Source organism: Mastigoproctus giganteus, chromosome 13, assembly GCF_048544385.1.
Source record: "Mastigoproctus giganteus isolate SK-2022 chromosome 13, ASM4854438v1, whole genome shotgun sequence".
NCBI lineage: Eukaryota > Metazoa > Arthropoda > Arachnida > Uropygi > Thelyphonidae > Mastigoproctus > Mastigoproctus giganteus.
Window position 1 is genome coordinate 126,688,839 of NC_143587.1, and position 23,068 is coordinate 126,711,906.

At 35.7% G+C, this 23,068-nt stretch overlaps 1 protein-coding gene across 1 annotated transcript in view; it reads right to left on the reverse strand.

Moving 5' to 3' along the window:
• LOC150076427 (arf-GAP with dual PH domain-containing protein 1-like) overlaps positions 1-23,068 on the reverse strand; it is a 218,737-nt gene that overhangs the window by 182,694 nt on the left and 12,975 nt on the right. The window contains exons 2-3 of the mRNA XM_090387357.1: positions 16,173-16,398; positions 7,111-7,300 (exon numbers count right to left, since the gene is read on the reverse strand). Coding sequence (XP_090243483.1) covers positions 7,111-7,300; positions 16,173-16,398 — 416 coding nt within the window. The remainder of the gene's footprint in view (positions 1-7,110; positions 7,301-16,172; positions 16,399-23,068) is intronic.

A 23,068-nucleotide genomic window follows, 5' to 3' on the forward strand; every position in this document is an offset into this window, starting at 1 on the left:
CAAACTTATACACTCACTTTAATTAAAATATTCAGCAAGAAGGAAGGTATGTTTTATCACTAATTCCTTTCCAAAATGTCCTCAATATGATTTATTTGAGAGAATTATCTTCTGTAGATAGGAAGGCCTTTGATAAGTCTATGCAATATATCTACCCTTCTGAACTTATATATCTGCAATATATCTACCATTCTGTAGGTAGGCATGTTAACACCTTCTTCTAAGGGGCCTCCGTAGCCAGGTGGGAAGGAGCAGCAGTGCGTAGCACACACTTCTTGATTAGACCGGGGTTCGAGCCCGTCACCACCAAATACGGAGGATGCGGAAAGGTCAGGGAATGACCACCGCATATCCCACAGCAATATGGCCTTAGTTGCTAATGCTCCTTAAAATCAAATAATAACAACAACAACAACCTTCTTCTACATCATCATTATTAATACCTTCCTTCTACATTATCATCATCTTCCATTTCAACGCTTGTTCTTCATGTGTTTGTATCTCATTCACTCTGTATCAGTTAAATACAATCCACTAATTTCAATATCACTTTCAAACATTTATGAAATCATTTGGACATACTGTCAAAAAATCTAAAAATATCACATCTTTTATGAAATTTACTAGCCATCCACTGCTTGCCTTAAATCCCTCATGATTAAACTCTTTAACAAATTGTTAAGCCTTTTCCTAAATAAGTGTCTGCTTAAAGATCTTTTCTCAGTAAGTTAGAAAACTGCTTTCATAAAAGATGTGATATCTTTTATGAAAGTCTGCCTGCTTCAAAACTGTATCCTTATTTGCTAGTTAAGTTTTGCATATTAGGAACAGTCTCATATTCAGCTCTTAATTACTAAATTCTTATCATCTTTCTCTAAAACCTGAATGACTTTATTTTATCTACACTTGACAGTTTTTAGCTTTCTCTTTGGTTCCATCCTGCATAGTGCTGAAACTTTCACTAAAGTGTACAACATTTACTCCGAAAACAAAATCAAAACCAAAATAGCAAAAACAGAAAATAAGCTGGCAGTGCAAATTACACCAATTCAATAATACCTGGATACTGATGACCCATTCCCTATCTGATTCTGATTGGATTTAGTCTATAAACAGAAACATTTTGTATTAATCTAATACAGTGGATTCCGGTTATTTGGGCCACAGGTTAATCGGGGCAGCCGTTTATTTGGGGCAAATCTTAAAAAACAGAACCCAATCGAGAAAATAGCCAGGGTTTACTTCACTTAATTGGGACAAAATGCCATTTAAATTGGGGCAGGAGACTGCAGCACTGAAGATTACCCTACGATTGTCTCCGACCATACCACGTAGTTCGGTCGGATTTCTGGAGGTCACAACCATAAAACAATAAAAACAATTAGCAGTCACCTGTTTATTGGGCTTTTGTGTTAGTGAAATCTATCATAAACTGATAGTAAACTCGATCTTATTGAATTTGAGATAATACCGACAGCTGGAATTCTGTGGGTTATTATGGTAAAATGTGTTTACACTTCTATGGAATCTTCAATCATATAAAAAAAAAATTTTCAGAATCTTCTCTTCATTCCTATTTTTAAAGCTTCGTAATTTGTTACTCTGTTCTCACTTGCACGTATCGTGTTACTTGCAATTTGTGTGTGTGCCGTGTGTTCTTTGTTATTGATTGCTTATCTTTTTACTGTTTTAAATTTTAATCCCCACCCACAAATGACAGTGAACAGAAATGTCAACTAGTTTAGTTAGTATGTAGATATTACAGTACGTATTAATTCTTCCGATTATCACGTATATCCTTCCGAATTTCACGTATCATTTAATTTTTTAATTGCTAAGGTAATAAAGGGTAAATTTGTACTTAATATATCTTTACTTTTATAGCCTGTGGATAATATTCCTCCTATTTTTGCTAATTAGAATCGCTGTTTAATTGAATTAATATTCAATTCACAAACGTGATCACAATGACCGGTGCTTATTACACATCTTATAGTGAATGGTACTTTACAATGGTGACTCCATCGTAATGTGATTTTATTGTACAGGGAACCAATTGTAAAGGGGGGATACATTGTATTTTTAACTATTTACGTGAAACTTCGGATAATTGGGACAGCCGCTTAATCAGGCCAAAATGCACTAGTCCCGATGTGTCCCAAATAACCGGACTCGACTGTATTATGGAACCAAATCACAAAAATGTCAGGTTACTGAAAATAGCATTAAATGCAATAAAGTTAACAAGAATTTAGACTATGTATACATTAAATGCAATAGCATCATTAATACACAGCCATTTCTGAATAAATAGAATATTTATAAGGCGGCATCGTTTTAAGTTATACAGTGGTATCTCGGTATACATCCTTAATCCATTCCAGATCCTTGAACTTATACCAAACAGGACGTATACGAAACGAATTTTTCTCATAAGAAATAAAGGGAAAATGATTAATCTGTTCCCATGAAAAAAAATCCTATTGTTATTGGCATATTATACAATGTCCCTGATCTTTGTTCGGTAATCGATTTCACCCCCTTCGCAACGCTAGCAGATTTAATAACGTCTTTGTTTTTCATAATGTAGATACCATCGTTCCTGGCATATGGTATGCAGCAGCCAAGTCCCGGATACGCATGCCACCTTCATACTTATCAACAATCTCTTTTTTCCCCTCCGTGGTGATCCTGCCCCATTTTCTTCGTTGCTTGGCTCTTCTCATTAACTTTCTTAGAAGTCATGGTTAATGAATTTACAAAACATTTACGAGAAAAAACACAAAATCACGTGAAAATTCACGGAGAGTTATAGTGCGGGCTGTTCACTGAATGGTAGAAACTGTCGTACTGACGCTCGTGGGCAGTCGGGGCAGAGATGCCAGATCTTAACCCCTCTCCAAAAACCGAATTCAGTCGATCGAGGACATAAGCGCGCACCGTGCGCGCATACATCCTCAGTCAGTTTTATTCGGAAAGCCGAGCGAGGACGGGCACGCGTACTTTGCTAGCGTCTGTCCTTGGTCGGCTTTTATTCGGTTTTTGGAAAGGGGGTAAGATCTGGCATCTGAGTCGTGGTTTTGTCTTGAGAGAGGTAAACAAGGGTAGCACGCGGTGTCGTGACTCATTTTGACGCACGCAAGTCGTATTCCAAACAAAGGTCCTATACCAAACAAAATTTTTCGCATCCAAACAGGACGTATATCAAGTTGGACTTATTCCAAAGTGGACGTATGCCGAGGTACCACTGTATCTCATATTGTGAATACCTTCACAACGAGTTGCCATGATATTGCACTACTTTGAATAAGTAATGCTTCACCTAAGGAGAAGACTAATGTTACTTATTCTCAGGCCGACCGGGCTAGCCAGGTGGGTAAAGTGCCTGCCTGGCAACCCAAATGTTGCGGGTTCGAATCCTGCCTCAGGCTTGGATCAGAGTAAAATGCAAAAACCTTGGGAGGTGCATTGTGGCCACAGAAGCCGATGCACCAACAACTAACAAAAAAAAAAAAAACTTATTCTCAGATAGGTACCACCACCCAGACGGCACGTACCGTTTCAGGGCTATTTGGCCCTTCTTCGGTGGGTGGGTGGGTAGGTACCCAAGTGATGCAACGATGGCAAAACAGTTTCTTTTCTTTGTCTTATTAACTATAAGAACAAAGCTTAATGCATGGTAGTAGTGAATGATGTAGCAGTACTTTCAAGCTATATGATAAATTCATAAATATTATAATCCAGTTGGTAATTTGGAATACCCATAACTTAAAGGAAAGCCTTCAATGTGAGAAAATATGTTATTCAAATTGCCATTGCTATACAGCACTAACATACTGGTACTTTTAAACAAATTTGTTCACAAGTGAGTATAAATGTAACAAATTAGATAATGTATGGAAAGCATTAAATTTCAGGTGTATCTGATTATTAAATGACATAATTCAGAAGTTAAAAACTTCTATATTGTACTCAAAGTGTTTATACACTACAAGTTCATATGATGGATAATGGAGATGAAATTTGGTACCAAGATCCCTTAAAATATTCTAAGTGCTGAAATTTTGAAAAGGTTTACAGCTGCTTTCCAAATTCATAATGGTGATTCTGTTGAAGGGATATGCTATGGAACTGGAGTTGTAACAAACCTACAGGGGAAAAAAAACCATGATTTCTGTGAGATGGGATTGGTGGTAGGAGTGGCCCATGGAATTGGGCTTAAAACCTTACCAAGACCCTTATGTTATTGTTCTTGGTAAGGTTTTAAGCCCAATTACCAATAACATAAATGCTGAAAATTTCATGTTGACCCAACTATTCCTTCTCAAGGAACCACTCACCTGAAGTTATACATACAGATTTCTAGGTGTGTGTGTGTGGGGTGGTGGTGGGGAGGGAAATTGGTGGGCTATGGAATCAGAATCGATCCTAAATCCTTTCCAGACAATTAAAGAACATACACTGAAAATCTAACTTTTCTTTATTGAGTAATGCCTAAACACCTGAAGCATATTTCCATTTACAGTGAAACTTCTCCTAACGGACACCTCTCGTTAATGGACATCTCTCTACAACGGACATTTTCAAATTCCCCAACTCACCTCCATTGGTTTTAACGTGTTTTCAGCTTCTGTCTGGCGGACATTCTCTGTAACGGATGCAGACAGGCAATCTGCACTGTTTCGTTTAGATTAGCACTTAATTTGATCTCCCCATAACGGACTGCGGGAGAGCTGACAGCCCTTTTTCTAGGAACCTTTCTTTCACGTATTGTCTCAATCATGTGTGTATTTTCTATTTCCGATTTTCTGAATTTTATCAAGGTTTACGTCGCGGTTCTAAACCCTTTTTCGAGAATTTTAAGGCACGTGTAAAACTTCTGATGAATTCGGTGTGTGCAGGGGGGGGGGGATTTGGTCGGCCTTTCGTCTTTTCAGTTTCCAGTTTTGTTCAGTGTCGTGTGAAGTGCATAATGTCTTCTCGTAAACATTTAACTTTAAAAGATAAAGTCGAACTCATTAATGCGTATGATCGGCAAAAAAATAGTGTTCGCAATCTCGCTGCAAAATTCAAAATCGGGAAGACGAGGTAAGCGACATCCTAAAGAAAAAAAATGAACTGCTCAAACAATTTTGGCAACACGGAAATGATCAGGTTCAAAAATCATTCCCGAAAACTGTTGGACTTCAAATTGACAATGCTACGTACGAGTGGTTTTGTCGCGAACGTGCTAAAAAAATTCCCATTAATGGGCCTATTATTAGGGAAAAGGCTTTGGCGGTTGCGAAATCTATGGGAGTAAATGAGTTCAAAGCTTCTGTGGGATGGCTAGACAAGTTCAAAACTCGGCATAAAATTTCTTGGAAAACTGTAAGTGGTGAAGGTGGATCTGTTGATACTGGAGTTGTAACAGAGTGGACCGTCAAATTGGAAGATTTATGTCGTGATTTTGAAGCTAAGGATATTTACAACTGTGACGAAACAGGGTTGTTTTTTAAAGCTCTTCCTGAAAAAACAATGAGTCTAAAAAACGAAAAGTGCCAGGGCGGAAAAATTTCTAAGGAACGCTTGACTGTACTATTTTGTTCAAATATGCTGGGAGACTTTGAATGATACAATTCAATGTGCGGGTGAGATGCAGCATTATAACCTCTTGTTATAGGAAAACCACAAAATCCTCATTGTTTCAAGGGCATAAAGTTGAATCTTTTGAATGTTGACTGGAAGTCTAATAAAAAAGCGTGGATGATACGAGATATCATTAGCGAATGGATATCATTATTCTTTTCATGGATAATGCTGCATCTCACCCGCACATTGAATTGTATCATTCAAATCGTTTTTCTGCCACCAAACACATCTGCAGAGTGTCAGCCCTTGGATCAAGGGATAATAAAAAATTTTAAACTTCACTACAGAAAACGTGTTTTAAGACATCTCATTGCAAACACGAACGATGTAACATGTGCGAGTGACCTTGCAAAGAAAATCAGCATCCTAGTTGCGATTCAATGGATTTCCTCTTCAGTAAACGCAATTAGAAAACAAACTGTCGTGAACTGTTTTATAAAATCTGGCTTCTCAAACGCAAAAATTGAAGTTGTGAACAGCAATGTGGAGCACCAAGAAGAACAAGAACTTCAACGTCTATTGATAATGTACGATACTTCCGCTACAAGTGACCCTGGCTACAAAGATAGACTCGAACCTCACTACAGAAGATGGTGCTATAGATATCAACAACATCATCGATATTTTTCAAGAAGTTCCTCACGAGGATGAAGAAATGGAAGGTCATTCTGTCGAAGAACATATTAACGACGAACCACCGATGAAAATAGAAGCGCTCATACAAATCAATCGTTTAAAAATGTTTTTTGCCGCTGAAGAAGATACTGAAGGACTTTCGATGGTTTCTTCATTCCAAACAAATATTGAAAACAAAATTATCAGCCGGAAGAAGGTGCAGAAGAAAATAAGTGATTACTGTATGTATTTTTCTTAAGATAAAGTCATAACATGCATAGCACAATTGTATGTATATTATTTACAAAAATATTGTGCAAAATCTGTATATAATTTAATTTAATTTTACATTAAACGTTTAACGATTTTTCTTTATCTCTTGTGTATGTAATTGTATATTATTTACAAAAATAATATTCAAAATCTGTATATATTTTAATTTAATTTTACATTAAACGTTTAACGTTTTTTCTTTCTTTCTTTTCTTTTTTTTTTCTCCCTCAGACTTCTTGTTAGCGGACACTTCTCTCTAACGGACACATTTTCGTTCCCCATGGCTGTCCGTTAAAGGAAGTTTCACTGTATATATATAGGTAACTTGGGATTTTATGGAGTAAAAGGGGAGAGGGGAAAGGGCAATGCCAAATTTCAATTGGTTTGCTTTTAATCAAATTTGATATGATTTGACAAATCTTTCTGAAAGACCTAAATATAAAATTTCATGAAAATCCATCTGCTGCAAGTTGAGTTGCAACGTGCAGACAAACACAATAAGGGTAATACTCACTTTCACATATTTGTGAGTGTGCTTACAAAATTCATTACTAATTTTAAATTTAGATATAAAATTAACTACTGATTTACCTCCTTTACATAATATTTAAGAGTTCCATCTGCTTCAGAAAGTACAAACTTTCGTAAATGAAAGCGATCATCTTCCTTTCCTCTCTTCCATAAAGATCCCTCCATAGTTCCAGAGATATAGCCTTGCCTATCAACATGTATGAATTCCTCACGCTCATATTTTGCTCTTATCCACTGTTCTTTTAAAACGCTACAACGGAAAATATGTCTGTTTACATAATTTTTTAAGAAAAGAGTTATAGTGATAATTCAAGATGTAAAATCACAGTTGGATTAAAACTCAAAATCTCATTATGAGATGCATTATAACAAATCAGTGGACAAAGTAAAAATCAATACCTATAACAGGGAAAAACAAAACAAAAAAAGAGGCATTAGCAATTTATTTCAAATTTATCTGCAAATTATTATTAGTTGCACTGACTAAATACAACACTAAGAAATACTGACCCACCTTTGATAAAGAACCTGAAAACAATGAAAATAAGTTTATTTAAATATGTGTCCAATTCTGGATGGTTATGGAGCTATAGATATTTAAATTATTTTTAAAAAATAGCTGTAGAATTTTCAATAGTAAAAAACTAACAGAAATAATAAAATAATAAATAAGAATATTTTATATACATAGTAAAATGTTTATTTTCTTAGGTACATGTTTGCTTATTTTGATATTTTGAATATTTATTTTGATATATGAAATTAAAGTGATATTAATATTAAAATTAATATTAATAAAATGATATAATGATATTAAAAATCAAAAATCCAGCCTTTTTTTTAAATTTTCCATTAAAAAAGCCTCCCTGATTGTTATTTGTTATTTGGTTTTCAGGAGCATTAGCAACTAAGGCCATATTGCTCCGGGAATATGCGGTGATCATTTCCTGACCTTTCCGCATCCTCCGTATTTGGTGGTGACGGGCTCGTCCCCGATCTAATCAAGAAGCGTGTGCTACGCACTGCTGCTCCTTCCCACCTGGTACGGAGGCATCCCCCTGATTGTTGTTAATTACATAACACTCTGAGAACTTAAGGCGACAGCTTCCCAAAGTAGTGTTTCCTGATGTCAATCAAAAATCAGATGATGCTCCAACAAATTCATAATCTCCTCAATGAGAGAGCCTCAATATGGCCAGCTTGTTATTTGTTATTTGGTTTTTTTTAGGAGCATTAGCAACTAAGGCCATATTGCTCCGAGATATGCGGTGGTCATTCCCTGACCTTTCCGCATCCTCCGTATTTGGTGGTGACGGGCTCAAACCCCGGTCTAATCAAGAAGCGTGTGCTTCTTGATATTTTGATATTTTGAATATTTATTTTGATATATGAAATTAAAGTGATATTAATATTAAAATTAATATTAATAAAATGATATAATGATATTAAAAATCAAAAATCCAGCCTTTTTTTTAAATTTTCCATTAAAAAAGCCTCCCTGATTGTTATTTGTTATTTGGTTTTTAGGAGCATTAGCAACTAAGGCCATATTGCTCCGGGAATATGCGGTGATCATTTCCTGACCTTTCCACATCCTCCGTATTTGGTGGTGACGGGCTCGTCCCCAATCTAATCAAGAAGCGTGTGCTACGCACTGCTGCTCCTTCCCACCTGGTACGGAGGCGTCCCCCTGATTGTTGTTAATTACATAACACTCTGAGAACTTAAGGCGACAGCTTCCCAAAGTAGTGTGTTTCCTGATGTCAATCAAAAATCAGATGATGCTCCAACAAATTCATAATCTCCTCAATGAGAGAGCCTCAATATGGCCAGCTTGTTATTTGTTATTTGGTTTTTTTTAGGAGCATTAGCAACTAAGGCCATATTGCTCCGAGATATGCGGTGGTCATTCCCTGACCTTTCCGCATCCTCCGTATTTGGTGGTGACGGGCTCGAACCCCGGTCTAATCAAGAAGCGTGTGCTACACACTGCTGCTCCTTCCCACCTGGCTACGGAGGTGCCTATATGGCCAGCTAGTTTACTGATAATCAAATTGTATGTAGAATGTAAAGCTGGAAATTATTTCAGCTAACACATTATGCAAACTGTGAATTTTGTAATTATAGTGTTAATGATCACCTTATGAAACTGTCCCATGCTTGCTGAAAGCAGTGACTGCATGAAAATTTCTGAGGAATCACATCTAAGCCTTACCATTAAATAATCATTAATTTATATGAAAAAGTTTGAATTAGGGACAACTTATGAGTGATAAGAGAGTTTGATTTTAAACAATCCACTCAATCATATCTAAAAACATGCTGCTTTGGGGAGCTATGCCAAAATTTCCTTTGGTGATAATATAATTTACAGTCATCACCACAGCAGATTTTTTTTTTTGGCAAAATCCTAGTATTCCATATTGTGATGGCGGATATACATGGTAAATACACACTACAGTCTCACAGGTATTCTAAGTAGTAAATACATATCAATAGTAGAAGTTCTTTACTAAAATTCCTGCTCTTCTTCTTAAGATATAGCTGACCTGCTGACATTTTAATTTTCCTCTAATCACCATTTTGATGACCTTGGTAAATCTCTTTCCTATTATACAGAACATACTCCAATACTTCCAGTTTTTCAACAGAAAGAGCTTAGTAGAATTCTAAATATAATACAAACAAAACTAAGGGGTCTGATGGTATTTCTTTTTTTGTTGATATATCTCAATATTTGAAGTTTTACTGAAGTTTACTCTTATTTTGTATCACCTTTACACACTGTATTATTCTAGAGATTTTCCAACTACAGGAACTCCCCGACTTACGTAAGAGTTGCGTTCCACAGAACGCTATGTAAGTTGGATTTCATGTAAGTCGAAATTTCCCCATGCTTGTGCAGCACTCGCAACTGTGTTCGCTGAATTGATTGAATCAAGAAAGAAATCTTCAACGAACATGTAAATAGAATTATTTATTGTATTTATTCAATTTTTTTATCTCATGTGCAGGAAATATTACAAAAGTGTGCAATTTAAAAAAATTTCAAAATTATAAAATTGCAAAAAAAGAGAAGACACAGGCATAACGTCAGTAAGTTTTACTTCTTGAGCATCGTTGCCAGAATCGATGTCCTCAGCTGATAAGTTACGTCACTGCGGAGGTTGAGGGATGTGGAGATTTAAAAGGGTCGGCTGCTCAACCTTACGAAAGAACATATTAAATGCACGAGGATTTCCAGAATGGTACACAAGCAGTGGTTTTGATCTGTAATTTCCCACTGCATTAATCCCAAGCAAGAGTGTGGCCCTATCTTTTGAAGCCTTGAAACCTGGCATTGTCTTTTCCTCTCTGGCAACAATTTGTTCGATCCGGCATTTTTTTCCAATACAGAGCAGTCTTGTCAACGTTAAAAATTTGCTCTGTTGAATAGCTGCCTTCATCAATAATTTTTTCCAACACATCACAAAATTTCTCTGCAGCTGCAGAATCGGCACTGGCGACTTCACCGCATACTTTAACGTTGTGGAAACCAGTGCGATGCTTGAACCTATTAAACCACCCATTGCTTGCCATGAACTTGGGTTGGGGTTCGTCGTACTTATCCTTAATATCTTTATAATACTTGTTGCTTTTGCTTGAATGGCCATTAGATTCAGGGGCACTTACTTCTGGATCTGATTTTCCATACATATTATTAACAGCTTTTCCATCTTCGATATAGTACCTGAACACTGTTTTGTGATCACTGTTGAACTTAAGCGCATTGATCTTTTGACATTTTCTTTTATATGTGCACTGTCCTTTAAAATAGTATTCACTGTTGAAGCAATGAGACTAATTCCCATGCAATAGATGACAAACTTTGTCCTGTTTCGTACCTCTTAATCATTTTCACCTTCATTTCTAAATCAATTTTATTTCTTCACACTACCACCACTTGCACTTTTCGTTGGTCACTTTCCCTTCATCATCGTAATACATAAATAGGAATAAAGAAAAATTTCTGAAAATTTATTTTTTTGTGATTGAAAATTTCAGTGAATGGGAACACATTTCACCAGAATAGTATAAAAACCTACACAACTGCAGTTATTGGTATTATCGCAAATGCAATAAGGTCGAGTTTACTACCTGTTTATAACAGATTGTGCTAACAGAAAAGACCAATAAACTGGAAAGTGCAAATAGTTTTTACCGTTTTTTTTTTTTTATGGTCGTGACCTCCAGAAACATACTTTAGAAAAATATCACAAAGGCGTTCAAAATTGATTCTTATAATGGGAATATATGATAACGATGGAAGGGTAGTTCAATTTCCATTATAAATATGACCTTTTGGAGAGAAATAGCTTAGTAATACAGTATAGTGAAATTTTCAACTTCCAAGGACTTGGAACAAATTCCAAAAAAAAAAAAAAAAAAACAATGTGTTACTGGGTTCACATTAAGATATTTTCATGATGGCTCCATTTATTCCTACAGGATGCAAAATACATTTCCACGATTTTTTTTAAGTTTGCACTGCCCAGCAAAAACTTGCGTAAAGTCGAATTTCCATAAGTCAAGTGTTACTTAAGTCGGGGAGTTCCTGTACATGGAAATTTATCCATACCCTCAATTCCTAAAAAAAAAAAAAAAAAAAAAAAAATAAAATAGAAAAACTCTGCCAGCCAATTATTATTATCATCCTACGGCCTCAATACAATCCTTTTTAAAATAAGAAAGATATTATTATCTGCCAGCTAACTTAAACCTTTCCACCCAATTAATGATCATTAATATGTATTTAATCTTCTGTTGATACACAATGAATCACTTGACTTATCACTCCAAAGATGAGCAATAAAATTCTCCAAAGATTTGTCTAAAGATGGGTGATATCTTTCTGATATCACTCATCTTAGAATAAATTTCAGCTGAAGCTCTTTATAGTGATCCCCCCAAGGAGAATAAGAAAAACAGTCATTTTGAAAGGATGTTATATCAATGGTTCATAAAATCAGCAAAAGAACAAAGCAAAGTAAGTGTGAAAATTTAATATAATTCTCCTGTTTTCATAATAGAAGAATTATATTAAATTTTCATTATGATATAATGAACTAGACAAACTGAACTGACAAACATTTGGAGTGACCGGATGGGTGAAATGGGAAGGTTTTTTTTTTTTTTTTGGCCGATGCTGTATAAGCTTGCTTTCTTGCACCATATGCCTCATCTAATGCTAATATAGTATAATGTAATTCAGAATATGTACTGGACGTGATTCAATCACCAAAATTGGCAGTCCTGAAGCTCGAACCAGCTGTCACCACAGAAAATATAAACACTGTTTCTGTAACCATGCCATGAGAGAAGACCATCATATAACAATAAGGCAACTGGCAGAGATGATGGGAATATCAGTAGGAAGCAGGCATGGTATTCTCCATGACGTGTTTGTGCATGCTAGGTTTCAAGACTACTCACACTTGAGCATTAGGAAGTTTACATGGAGGTTTGTCAGGAGCTGCTTGTTGTTATTTGGTTTTTAGGAGCATTAGCAACTAAGGCCATATTGCTCCGGGATATGCGGTGGTCATTCCCTGAATGACCTTTCCGCATCCTCGTATTTGGTGGTGACAGGCTCGAACCCCGGTCTAATCAAGAAACGTGTGCTACGCACTGCTGCTCCTTCCCACCTGGCTACGGAGGCGCCCTATCAGGAGCTGCAACAGATGGTTACTAAAGATAGTGAGGTTCTGCACAAGATATTAACAGTGGATGTGACTTCGTCATTTCAATCCAGAGAATAAGCAACAAAGCTGTTTGGAAGTCTACATCATTGCCAACACCAAAAAAAGAAAAAGTTGTGGCTTCTACAGGAAACATGGTCATCTCTTTTTTTGACTTTAAGGAAAGGTTTACCAGCATGTTGTGCCAAGTTGTATGACTGTCACAAGACCTTACTACAGAACTGTACTGCACACTTTGCAGAATCATGAAGTACTTTACCGGCATTAATGACAAATTAGGGTATCCTCGTCGGACTGAACATGTAAAACTGTGCCTTGTTAATAATCTGATTTATCTTTTTTTCTCATATGTATCTCTTTTGTAAATATGTTTTGTTAACCCCTGGCACCACCATGCCGTGACGGGACTAATTGTATGTCTATCATTGCTGCAATTAAAGATTCTATTCTATTCTATTCTATTCTATTAAATGTGTTCCTCATCAGTCCCGAATCTGCCATTTATCCCCACCCAAAGTTAAAGAAGGAGCTGTGAGGAAAAAAAGTTTCCAGTTGTCAGAATAAGTTGTACAGACATCAGAGACAATTCTCAAATGCATGTAAAAAATTGGCTTCCACCATGTTTTTGAATAATGACACTGCAGTAAGTGCATTTCATCAAATGAGGCTACTTTGAAAAGGACTATCCATCAAAATATGGATGATTAATAAAGGTATGATGTGAAAACACAAATTATGACCATTCTTTATCAAACAGCCTTTATGTTTGTGAGGGTCCTTTATGTGTGCCTTGGGGCACTTCTCTTTGGGTGCTTGAATAAGTAGGTACTGCTTTTTAGTAAATGGAAGGGATTTCATCTGTGAAGAATCATCACTCTCCAAGTAACACCAGCATTTATTGTTTGTAGTATTCTAACATCATCAAATGCATTTGAATGAGATTCAGAATCTGCATCGCTTGAATAGAATTTTATTTCAGTATCAGATGACATTATAATGAGCAGATTCAATATCATCAGCTTCAACATACTGCCCATCCCTGTTCTTTTGAAGTCCTGATGTCCCAGGCTGTGGATCCATTATAACAACCCTTTAGGATAAAATGTTATGGGAAAATGCTTTTTACACAACATTTTAATAGCAGACACACACTACGGATGATGGGCTTTTTTTCTCACAAAATAAGAATTAAAATTCAGCAAGCATAATCTTCAAAAAATCTTACCTTTTCTTCTTGTGGAAAATACTAAACTAGATAAAACAAGTTCAACATAAACAAAGAACATATGAAATCAGAACTAAGTACAGTATACAGATTTTACAGCTGTATACTGCTCTCTAGACAGTGCAATTGATGCTAAGCAAAATCCTAGGTGCAATACAAATAGCCCAACACACTGCTTGAACCAAATAGGTTCAAGCAGTGTGTCATCAAACAATGTTCATCTCATGTGGCATTTCTTTTACAGTGCTCATTTATTGACTGTAATTTAATGGAAGCTGCATTAAAGCACAAAAATGCATGTCTGTGTTCTAGCAGCAAATGTGTTAAAAGCCATTATAACAAATTTAAAATAACATTAGGTCTATAGGAAATCATCCTGGAAATACCACAATTTGACTATACAATATTGCTTTATATTTAAAAGGCTTTGATTTGATTTGACTATTCTCTCAATGATTTGATTTGACAAATTCTCTCTATGTAAGCTCCTACCCTATGGTCCATCTTCTTATTTTTGCAAAGGGGTGACTATTTTCCTCCACTACAAACCGCATGGTGATGGTAGTTGGGCTTACCTAACATACAAGAATCCTCGTGCCTTAAAAAATAACATTTGAAAGGTACAGATATCAGTCATGTCAGCAACGAAAAGCTATTTTCAGTTGAAGAAGAAATTATGACATAGAAGCACACCATCAATTGCACAAGTCTGCTTTCAATGTTGACATCATTAATTAAACTAAATCGTTTATAATAATCCATGAGCAAAAATAATCATGTATAAATAGATAACCTAAGACAATCTGATATCTTATAATTAAAACATACAAGGTGTGGCTATTAAATAATGAGACTGTAAGCACAGCCACTACACACAAAGTGCCACCTGTGAAACAAAGGCACAGCAGCTGACCTCAAAATTTTCTTTAGCTGTCTGTCAAGTCACATTCCAACACACTCATTTTCTTTGCAATGAGATAGGTTTTCATTACCTTGTTTTCACAGTCTGCTGGAAAAATGACAGACAAGAGGATCAAACAATGAATCAACCTCAAATTTTTTAAAAAAACCAAAGAAAACACCAAATTAAGTTATAAGTTATGTCCAGTTTATGGGAAAAATACTTTGTCTAGAGCTCACGCATTTGAATGGCATAAAAGATTTTTAGAAGGGAGAGAAATGCAGAAGACAATGAACGACCACGCCATCTGGTATCTATGAAAACTGATGAAAATGTAGACTGGGTAAGGACATTGATTAGAAGTGATCATCATTTAACCATTACAATGGTTGTATTAGGACTCAATATGGACAAAGAAACAGACAAATTTTAACTGAAAATTTACAAATGACCATTGTTGGATGCTCCATCCAGTACACAACGTGCTCCCTGTTTGCCAGTTTCTTGCCAAAAAAAAATCTGTGTGAACGTGCACTCTAGTCAACAGACCTGGCCACTTATGACCTTTTTCTCTTTTTTCTTTGCAGTGTGATAGGTTTTCATTACCTTGTTTTCGCAATCTGCTGGAAAAATGACAGACCTAGAAGTGTAATTAAGGGAACCCATTTTCAGTCCATTGAAGATGTTCAGAAAAAAAAGGCTGAAGTGTTAAAAGGACTCACAGAAGATGACTTCCGGAAATGTTTGTGTGCTTGGAAGAAACGTATGGAACAGTGTGTGCAAGCCCAAGGCAATTATTTTGAAGGGCATGAAATATTTCATCACATTTATTTTACTGCAATAGTCTCATTATTTAATAGTCACACCTCATACTTCATGCAACTAATTTTTGGTGTTACAATACAAGTGACTTGAAGAAGAACCTGACATGTAGTTTCTTCAGTGCTGCCAAGTTAAATGGAATCAATTTAGAAATGCTTATATTTTATGCAATGCAATATGCAACTTTTTCCATGTCTGGTTATACTTGACTCCAGTCATGTATGTATAACCGGAAGATATCTGGAAGTACTGAAGATTTTAAGAAAGCCATTGACAATGCTAAAGACAGAGCACTTTTAATAATAATTTACAATTTTTTTCAATTAAAATATCAACACACACACACCGGTATACTGTATTTACAATTTTACAAATGAGAAAATTAAACATAAGAATTATTAATAAATTTGTGGAAATTTATGACTGACTGACATACTGAACATCCACTGGACAGGGTCGGCGATATAAAACAGGAACATATGCCTCGTATTTTGCCTTTGCCTTCAAGTTGCCTACCTCTTCCATTTTCTTTACTTGATCTAACTCCCAGTTATCTAGAGTGAGGGATTTCACTTTGCTTATATGTGTGCCAAGGTTCCGATGATAGCCAGCACACTGTGTGCAGATGAAAATGCCAATGTTGTGAGAAGCCCATTCTGTACCTGAAAAAATTCACACAGTGTCATGTAATTACATTTCAGGCATGTTTGTTTTTGTTTCTTAACTTAATTTTTTCTATTTCTGTGATTAATAGTAGTAAAAAGTAAATAACTAGTTACCAATTAATCAATTAATTACTAATTAACTAAGTAATAATATATAAAAGTAATTATTTACAAAGTGCTTCGCTACATATACCTCAACATAATATTCACTCAACATTTAGTACTTACTTTCTCCTGGATTTTACATAAAAATCGAAATGCAACATATATTTCATAGTTTTTAATGAATTAAAGTGATTAAATAAATTAAACAACAGTGTGTACTTCAGACTGTACTATGAGACAACATTTTTGTAATGTACTTTATTAATTCCCTCATTTCAATAACGATTGAAAGATAACACACATTTCATTTTTCTGCTGTGGTTAATATAATAAACAAATAGTAAAAATTAATGATTTATACATACATAACATCTGGTTAACCCTAAGTCAGGGAGATGGAGAATTTGAAATTCCTCTGTGTGTGTGAAAATTTGAAAAAAATCAGCAAAAAATAATTCAAAATTGTTAATTTTTTGATATCACCTATATTTTCAATCTTTTTTTAACACAACTATGAAAAATCAATGTTCTATATTAAAAACATACTGTTTAGACCTGTCAGCGAGCAACTGTAAATTTAAAAACCATGTGCTTCAACAAAAGCTACGATTACAGACTAGCCTGTCAATAACAGAAGTGCTTTCTGCAAGAAATGAATTAGCATTTAGAATTAGTCAAGGCATATGATGCAAGAAAGCAAGTTTATACAGTATCAGCCGAAAAACAACCCCTTCCCATTTCACCCATCCAGTCACTCCAAATGTCTGTCTAGTTCAGGCTTAAATTTATTTCAGCTATCAACTTCATGCAAAGGGCAAATATGAACAGTTTGATTCCAGATGATGCATCAATGTCACAAAGACAAATTATTTTACACACTTTATTGGAGGAAAGCATGCAGCAGTACAGGGAGTGTGCTGTATATGGCATGTCAGTCAGTCAGATAGGAAGTTTTCTGAGCAGTGCAGACAGTCTGCAGTGCTCATGGTGCCTTGTCAATGGTATACAGGAATTTTTCTAGCAGGAATAAGGAGTGACCTGACCATTCCCTTGTATAAGGCAAGGCAATTATTTTTAAATTGTTAACGTATTCTTTGTTATTTAACATAGTACATCGTGTTTTACACAGATATTAAATAGGTTTAGTAGTGTTTATTAGCCTCTTATTTTGAATTTGTCCGGCGATTTTGGAAGTTACGACTCCCGGCATTGGCAAATTTTCTACAACCACTGCAGCTGATTGTTTTTTTGTTTCAAGTTTGTATGCAAAGCACCTGGTTTAATCTAATACTGATAAAACAACAGTGGTCCTGATCCTTGGGGAAACAAGGGGTTCCCCAAGGATCAGTATTAGGACCACTGTTGTTTTTAATTTTCATAAACGACATTGATGAAGGGATAGAGGGCATGATGTCTAAATTTGCAGATGATGTTAAAATTGGTAGAGTAGTTAATGATCACTGTCAAGCTGAGCTTCTTCAGAGAGACCTAGATAGACTTCAGGAATGGTCAGAAAAATGGCAGCTATGCTTTAATCCAACAAAGTGTAAGGTATTACACCTGGGAAACAGTAATCCCAAAATAAATTATTCACTTGGTGGAGTTCAACTAAACCCAGTACTGGAGGAAAGGGACTTGGGTGTTACGATACGGTCAGACATGAAATTCTCTGAGCATTGTAAACAGGTTGCAAGGAAGGCCCATGGTGTCCTATCGATGATCTATCGAACTTTTGCAAGTAGAGATAGGACGTGATAATCCCATTATATAAGGCTTATGTTAGACCACACTTGGAATACTGTGTTCAAGTGTGGAGACCGCACCTAAAGAAAGACATCGAGCTTCTTGAAAGGGTGCAAAGAAGGGTAACTCGCCTGGTGAGATCGGCAAAAGGGCGTCCTTATGAAGAAAGACTTTGAATATGTGGGTTGCAGAGTTTGGAAACTAGACACCTTAGAGGAGATTTGATTGAGGTGTTTAAGGCTCTGAGAGGCATCAGTAAAATGAATGAGGACGAAATTTTCAAGATTATAAATGATGCTAGAACTAGGGGACATAAATTCAAGTTACGGGGGGAAATGTTTAGATTGGACTGCAGGAAGTTTTATTTTAGCCAGCGAGTTATAAATTACTGGAATAAGTTGCCTTCATGGGTGGTAGAGGCTGACAGTTTGGGAAAATTCAAAGGTCATCTGGATAGTACTTTTGGGTAAGGGAAGCGCATAGGATGGTAGGTTTAATTTCCTTTTTTTTTTTTATTAATTATTATTATTTATTTTTTATTTTTTTTTGTTTTTTTCAGATTTTTTTTTTTTTTTTTTTGGCTGGTGCAGCATAAGCCATAGGCTTTCTTGCACCATGCGGCCATTACTAATACTAATACTAATCACTAGTTATGATTTTTTGAAAAAATCTGGATCACTGTCTGTCATCTCAATCAAATCTTGACACACAGCAACTCGTTCCTCCTTCTGTTATGCTGTCAATACACGTAGTAGGAATTGCGAGCACATGTTGCTTTTTTTCAAATTTTTCACAACAATCAAATTCACGGTATTCTTGCTGATGTGAAGCTGATCTGCTATCATTCAGAGGGACAGAGGACAACTTCCATTAACAGCTGCTGAACTTTTTTAATGGTTGAGTCCCTACGTGACTGGGATAGGTGCCCACTCTGGGAATCATGTTGAACATCTTCCCACCCTTCGCAGAATTGTGCACATTAGTGAAAAATGTTGGATTGTGATAGTGCTTCATGTCTATAAGCTTCACTTACCATTGCAACTGTTTCAATTGCACTTTTCTGGCTTTAAAACAAAATTTTATCACCACTCTTTGTTTGGTCCTCAAATCCATGATGACATAATTTTACCGCATCAACTCAAATATGACTTTCCAGTAGAATGCCTTTGTGCACACCGATGCAACTTGGCACAGAGCCAGGTTGTAGCATGTGTTCAGGCTAGTATGGAAGAGAGAGGGGAAATTACAGAAGCCAATTCAAAAGAACAGTGCCCATGGAAATATCTATAGAAAAGGCATCCAGCAGAAACATTAAGTCTATGAAACAGAGTGGAGAGACATTGTTAGAGATGGGTCATTAATTAATCCAGCTGCCCTCTTTTCAATGGAATCTAGAAGCTTGAGAGAGATTTTAGGGGCACTGCCCCAGATGTGGGAACAATATTCCATGGTAGGCAGTAGTAGTAGTATATGTCTGATGAGTGGCGACACCTGGATCGTCAGTTTAATTCTGCTGTGTTTCTCTGTAGCCAAATTCTACAGAGTAGAATTTGGCCAACGAATGGGTATAGTGTTTGTGTGATTATGTAGGATTATATTGGTTGAATTGCCAGTCACTAGGAAGCAGAAATCAGGAGAAAAGCCACTTCCCATGAGGAGCTGTGTGCCTCTAAAATCACCGTCTGCCCAGGAAAGAAAAATATCCCACATCTGCTGCAGGTAGTGCTATACCAGTAGATGCCAGCAAAATCCTGCATCCTGAGTGGCTTGACCAGGGAAATCAGCAGAGGGGAAAAAAAAAGGGGTTTAAGTGGAGTAGACAACAAAGGTAGGCTTAAACAGGACAAGTCTGTAGATAGAAATACAAAAGAAAACACAAAAGAGACCATTTCAGGTTAAATTAAGAATTCAATTTGAAGGAAATTGATTAGATTACAACTTAACTTTTGTTTAAATAGTTAAACAAAAGTTAAGCAAAATGAAATAGTTAAGCAAAAGCAACACTCAATTGTTTGCAACAAAAGAAATTATAAGAAGATAATACAAAATTACACAAATATACAGAAAATTATACAAAAGAAATTATTACATATTAAAAAAAAAAGTTGGTTTAACCCACTAACTATTAACTAAAGTTAATAAACGTCCAATTAATGTCTAATCAGTCCAATACATAAACTGATGTTCAACAAAATGAATTTTTCAATTCTTCAAACAGGCCTCTGGGGTTGGGAATTTTCAAAATCATAATAACTGCAATAATACTATACTAACTGTAAAACTAAAATGGGATACTGCCCATGCTCTTGCGGTAACACATGCTGTGAGCTGTGATCCTGCAGATATTTAGGAATGTACTATAGCACGTTAAATATTACTGTTGATAAAGGAGGTGGATGCCTTTGAAAGCTGCAGTTGTGTTTTTATTCCATGATTTATATTGTGTTTTATTTTATTGTACAATTTATATGCTTTATTTTTATTGTATAAACAGCATATTTTATTTTATTTTAATTTTAATTTAATTTTAATCCGGTTTTCACTATACCATTCTTATTTTAATAAAGTATTAGTTTTACGGTTGGATTGCAGTTATTATGAATTTGAATTTTTCAATATAATGACATAAGTTATGTTATTGTCCATGAGAGTTCATACCATTCAAGTTTTGATTAGAATCAAATAAACATTGAAAGTGGCAAAGGGCATACTTTACCACAAAATTTAAAGAAAACAAAGGTGTTATTTTAATATAAACAAAATCACTATCTATATATAAAAGAATATTTTGGAAAAGAGTGCTTTTTCACATGCATACTTTTTGCTTTCCACAAGGCAGGGCTTACTGCTATTGGGTCATACTGCAACAAAGTGACTGACAGGTCTGTCTCGAAGACGATTTTATATATAGACAGTGCAATCAGGATAGATCATTAACTTTTATGAACTCTTAATTTTTTAGTCTTTAAATTTTTCTATTTATAAAAGAATATTTTATAATAGTGCTTTTAATTTTTAATTTTAAAGTTCTACATATCTCAAGGCATTAGCAATGTTGTTAATAATGGCAGCAATAGAAAAGAGAAAGATTGCATTAGAAAGGCTGAGAAGAAAAGAAAAGATCTTGAAGAGTATGAAGCAACACTTAAAAATTCTGATATCGAAGAAAACAAAGCGATTATTGAAAAATATGAAAATAATAAGTTAAAAGCTTCACAATTAAGAAAGGAAAGATATAAAAAGAGCAAAAAAACGAATCACAAATTGTTGATGGCTCTACTGAAACTCCAATCATTGATAAAAAAAGAAAAAAAAACATCTAAGAATGAAGGAATCCAGAAAAAAAAAAAAAAATGTGAAGCTTTAGATATAGCATTTAACAATCCTGATAATGATGAAAACAAAGCAATTATTGATAAATTTGAAAATAAAATTTCCAAGAAATCATAATCTGATCATAAAAGATAAGAAAGCAAAAAAATTCCTAGCAATGAGTCTTCTGTGCCTAAATTGGTTAAGTTAAATGATGTTGTCCCATCTCTTTTTACACCAATTGATAATAAGAATGGCCAAATTGTATTACAAGATAGTGAAAATATAGAACCATGCCAAAATATTTTGCATGAAAATACGCCTAAAAGAAGTGAAAGTTCTCGATTGAGAGCAAGTAATTGGAAAGCCGAAGCATAATAACCGAAGTAATAACCGAAGCAAGTAATAAACGAAGCATGAAAAAATACAGGGTTGTTAAAATTAACATATCCCTATTTAGGGGGATCTGGAACGAGTTCTAAGGCACGTACCGAAGAGAAATTTGGACAACGGGTACAATAAAGAAAGTGCTCACCATTTACTGGTAAAAAAATTTGTTACAAAATTTGTCACTATATGGTGCTGTGGCAATACAAATCACTTGAACAGTGCTACAATTGTTCAATGTGTCCTCCATTTTGGTTAACAACAGTTTCCATTCGAAGAGCAGCATTTTTTACAGCAGAACGTAACATGTCAACTGGAATAGCCAACATGCTGTCCTTCAGATCTGCCAGAGTTTGACACCCTTTCCGATACACCTGGTTCTTCAAAAAATCTCACAACCAGAAGTTGCATGGGGTGAGGTCCGGTGATCGGGGTGGCCAAGATGTCTGGAAACAACGGCTGATGACCCGTTCGTCTTTAAATTGTTGCCTTAGCAATCTTTGGACACAACGGTGGATGTGGGGTGGCACACCATCTTGCACGAATATGGTATCCTGAAGGCAACAACATTGTTGCAACTCTGGTATTGCGACATTTGCCAACATTTCATAATATTGCTGTCCAGTGACGGAACAGGTGCGGGGTTCAGTCAGTGTTACCTGTTCAAAAAAATATGGCCCAATCATGAATGTGGCCATAAATCCACACCACACTGTGACTTTTGGAGAATGCAACGGGACCTCTTGGATAACTCGAGGGTTTTCTGTTGCCCAAATGCGACAGTTGTGCGTATTCACTTGTCCATTTAAGCAGAAGTGGGCTTCATCACACCAAAGGATGTTCCATGGCCAAGTGATATCCACTGTCATTCACACCAGAAACTGAAGTGCATATGTGAAACGAATATCTGCATCACCATGCTTTAGTTGCTGTAACATGTGCATCTTGTAAGGATAGTACCGCAACACCTGAAACATTATTAACCTTACAGTGGAATACGGCATGTCCACTTCACGAGAAACAGCTGGCACACTTGCACTACCACATGGTGAATGACTTGATAAATCCATGACAGCCATAGCCACATCTTCAACACGAAGAGTCCACTCGTTTTTGACCT